Source organism: Benincasa hispida, chromosome 3 (assembly GCF_027475165.1).
Source record: "Benincasa hispida cultivar pf3 chromosome 3, pf3_genome.v1.1, whole genome shotgun sequence".
Taxonomy (NCBI): Eukaryota; Viridiplantae; Streptophyta; class Magnoliopsida; order Cucurbitales; family Cucurbitaceae; genus Benincasa; species Benincasa hispida.
In genome coordinates this window covers 18,615,832-18,619,500 of record NC_143480.1, presented here as the reverse complement: position 1 = coordinate 18,619,500, position 3,669 = coordinate 18,615,832, and the positions used below count along the sequence as shown (strand labels likewise).

The following is a 3,669-nucleotide window of genomic DNA, read 5'->3' as shown; positions in this document are numbered from 1 at the left end:
AGTGTCCCATTAGTTAACGAATGTGGGTTAGATCGGTCTAATGAGTTTAGCCAATTAATCTCGAATCGTTAGAGTCCATGATCTATAGGTCCGCGAGGTCCATCTACTAGCTCGTAAATGGTTAAGCTTTAGAGTAGCTTGAGAAATTAATTTGAAACGTTCAAATTAAAATTAAACGAAATAGGATAATATATATTTAAATATGATTTTAACATATGAAGATGGTTTTGTGAAAAAATTAATTTATGAAATTAATTTTAAATTAATTTTTCAGTTTTAAAATCAATATGATTTTAAAATAAAAATTTGATTTTAAGATAAAATTGAAAAATTAGAAAACATGTATAAAATGTTTTTTCATGTTTTTCCATTATCATCTTCTTTATGCTCACGCAAAGCCCATTTTCTCTACTTCATTAACTCCAAGTATGAGCTGCAAGCCATGCACATTTCTTCTTTGCATGTTTATCTGCAATAAATAAGGAAGAATGGAGAGTTTTTGAGGTGATACATTTGACAGAAATTTTGATAGAAAATTTCAGTTGAAGAAAGTTCTTCAAAACTGAGTGCCATGAGCTTCTCCATCAGTTTTACTTGCTTCAAGCTGTTCTTGAGTCCCACAACTTGGTCTAAAACTCCAAGAGGATAGTGAAAAAGATCTTGAGGTAGTTCACGGTGATCTTTGGAGAAGGTTGCTGCTGTTTGATCGAGATCTTTAAGAGTTCTACAAAGGTATGATCTAAAACCCTCTTATTTAGATGAACATACTTTAGTTTCTGCCAAAATTAGTGAATTTAAATACTTATGAATCCTTGATACTTCCATTGTATGTTATTACACTCTAACAATTGGTATCAGAGCATCATATAAACATTAAATTCGTTTTAATTTTGGTATGGTGGGTGTTTTTCATGAGATATATGAAACTAATACACTGATATGGTTTTTTGAGTTTTGGCATTTTAATTATTTTTAATTTCTCAATTAAATTTGTAGTTGGCTCTTGTTTCATGAGCTTATATCTGTTAGAAAGAGTCTGTAATTTATTTAAAGTCATTAGAGTTGAAATTAAGATGTAATTGAAGAAACAAGTGAAGAAGGCCGAGCTGCTATTTCAGTTTTCAGCTTCTACTCAATATCGTTATTGAGGTTCAGTTGCTAAGCGATAGTCTAGTTCCAGTCGTTACACGATGTGAAGAAAAGCTAGATGATCGTATAGCAGTGGGCACTGGTTTTGTGATGTTGGACGTTAAACGATCGTGTACATGCAGGAGCTAAACGATGCATTGAAATGCTATACGATAGCACTATGCGATCATTTAGCTTTTGCGTGGGAATTAAACAATACGTTGGAGGTGTTATATGATGGCGCTACACAATCGTGTAGCTGCGGTGTGCACTAAGCGATGCGATGAAGTGCTATGCTATAGTGCTAAGTAATCATTTAGCTACGACACTAAACGACACAATGACGTTTTATGCGATAGAACTAAGCGATCGTCTAGCTGCGGGATACAATAAACGAAGACATGAAATGCTAGGCGATGGTGTTAAGCGATCGTGTAGTTTTACCCGAGAGCTAAGCGATAGACATAAGATATTAAGCGATCGTGTACCTTTTCTCAACACAAGGCGATGGTATTAGACGATTGCCTACAGTGCTAAGGCTCATCCAGTCGGGTTCAAAATGCTTGGGCTCGGTTTGGAGTGGTTCGAGCAGTTCAAAGACGATTTTGAAGCTGTTTGTAATAGTTAGGCATCTATTTGCTCTGTTTCCTTGTTTATGCCAAAACTAAAATCATATCAGTTAATATTTAGTTGTTTATGAATGTGATGTATGTAATAATTAAATAAATCATATATATGCTTACAGTATGCCATGTAGATTTAAAACCCCACTGTAGGAAGTATGTTACATGCATTGAAAGTATGTTATAAATGTTATAATATATAGTATGCATGTTAGGGTTATGTTTAATATAATAGTTATACTAGATGCCTTTGTTGAATATTGTGGATGTTTAGCTTGTCTAAAATTTTGTTAGTTGTTTTAAAAATTGGTTAGGCGTTTAAAATTTATAACAAAGAACAGTTGCATGCTCACTTAGGTTAAAAACTAGTTTTAATAGTTAAAATAGATTGTTACCTTATGAAATAGGGTTGCAAACTCATATCGATTCATAAACCTGTCTAAGGCTAGGGGTACTTAAGTTGACGGTTTATGGAACACCTCCTACCTGGGGATTATGACCAAATTATTGAGAGTTGTTAACTGATTTTATGAGCTTGCATGAGCGATGTGAGGTAATAAAAGGGTTTATCACCTAGACATTATAGGTTAAATCCAATTATAAGAGTTATACTTGGATAAACCACTTAGACTTAGGTTGTATGAAATTAGCCGTCTTACCTAAGTAAAATACCCAAACTTTTAGAACACTTCAGTGGGGGATTAACAATATATTTGATATATAGTTATTAGCTCTCACGTCCTTAAGAGTTCACGGTGTGAGATCCATGCTCGACTTCGTGTCGATTTTACCTCGACAGTTCCATTCGAAAAGTGTTTGCATGGGTCAATAACAAGGTGAATGAGGGATGCAGTTCATAGTAAGTGGGTGAAGGAAATGTGTCAACATTGTCCTACGGTCTCCTCCATTAGTTTGAACCATGAGATTCCTATGTTGCGTCTGCTATCGTTTTTAGGCGGCACTAGCTAGTCGTTAACTGCGGCGATCCCCACAGAAGGTTGTAACATAGGATTCAGAACAACCCAAGCTTCAATAAAATGATTAGGGTCTTATAGTTCCGTCTTGGATATTGTCTTCTATTTTGAAGGCATATTCATATCGTCCTATAAGATCTGAAAATGGCGAGTCACACTTACAAGAATTACTAATTGTTAGTAAAGATCTTAACCGAAAGCGATAGCCAAAAATAACTATTGAAATATGAGTTATTCTGGAAATAGTATTTGGTCAAGAACTGTCTTTCTTCTATGAAGGAATTCTTGCCCGCCCCTCGGTAGCAATTGTTCTAAATCATTTAAGTATCATTGTAAATAAATAAAGATTTATTGGATACTTTATTAGTTTTCCTTAAAATGGATTTAGATGCATATTTAATAAAGTTTGTTTAAAATCTTTCAGCAATGTCGAACTCAATCATACAATTGCTTGCTTCTGATAAATTAAATGGAGAGGATTATTCGAACTGGAAGTCAAACTTCAATACGATATTAGTTATAGACGATTTGAGGTTTGTGTTGACAGCGGAGTGTCCTCCAGTTCCTAGTTCAACAACCACCCAAATTGTTTTGAGCGTCTATGATAGGTGGGTAAGGGCGAACGAGAAAGCTCGAGCCTATATCTTGGCGAGTATATCTGAAGTACTCAACAAGAAGCATGAGGTCGTGCCCACCGCTCGTAAGATTATGGCATCATTACAGGAGATGTTTGGGCAACCGTAATTTTATGTTAGATATGAAGCCATCAAGTTTGTTTATGTTACACGCATGAAAGATGGAACCAACGTAAGAGAACACGTTCTTGACATGATGGTTCATTTTAATTGTGAAGGCTCACGGGGTGATGATAGACAAGACAATTCAAGTGAGCATGAAACTGGAGTCTCTCCTAGAGAGTGATCTGTCGTTTAGGACAAACGCCA

The 3,669-nt window shown here is 35.2% G+C and overlaps 1 protein-coding gene across 1 annotated transcript; it reads left to right on the top strand.

The window, feature by feature from the left end:
* The first annotated feature begins 3,151 nt into the window (after positions 1–3,151).
* On the top strand, positions 3,152–3,469 carry LOC150037089 (uncharacterized). Its single transcript, XM_090311873.1, has one exon. It carries the CDS (start codon positions 3,152–3,154, stop codon positions 3,467–3,469), a length of 318 nt encoding a protein of 105 aa, XP_090167999.1.
* Positions 3,470–3,669: the final 200 nt, after the last annotated feature.

Bases quoted from the DNA above. Each gene is read 5' to 3' on its own strand.
- LOC150037089 (XM_090311873.1), top strand. From the start codon at position 3,152: ATGTCGAACTCAATCATACAATTGCTTGCTTCTGATAAATTAAATGGA.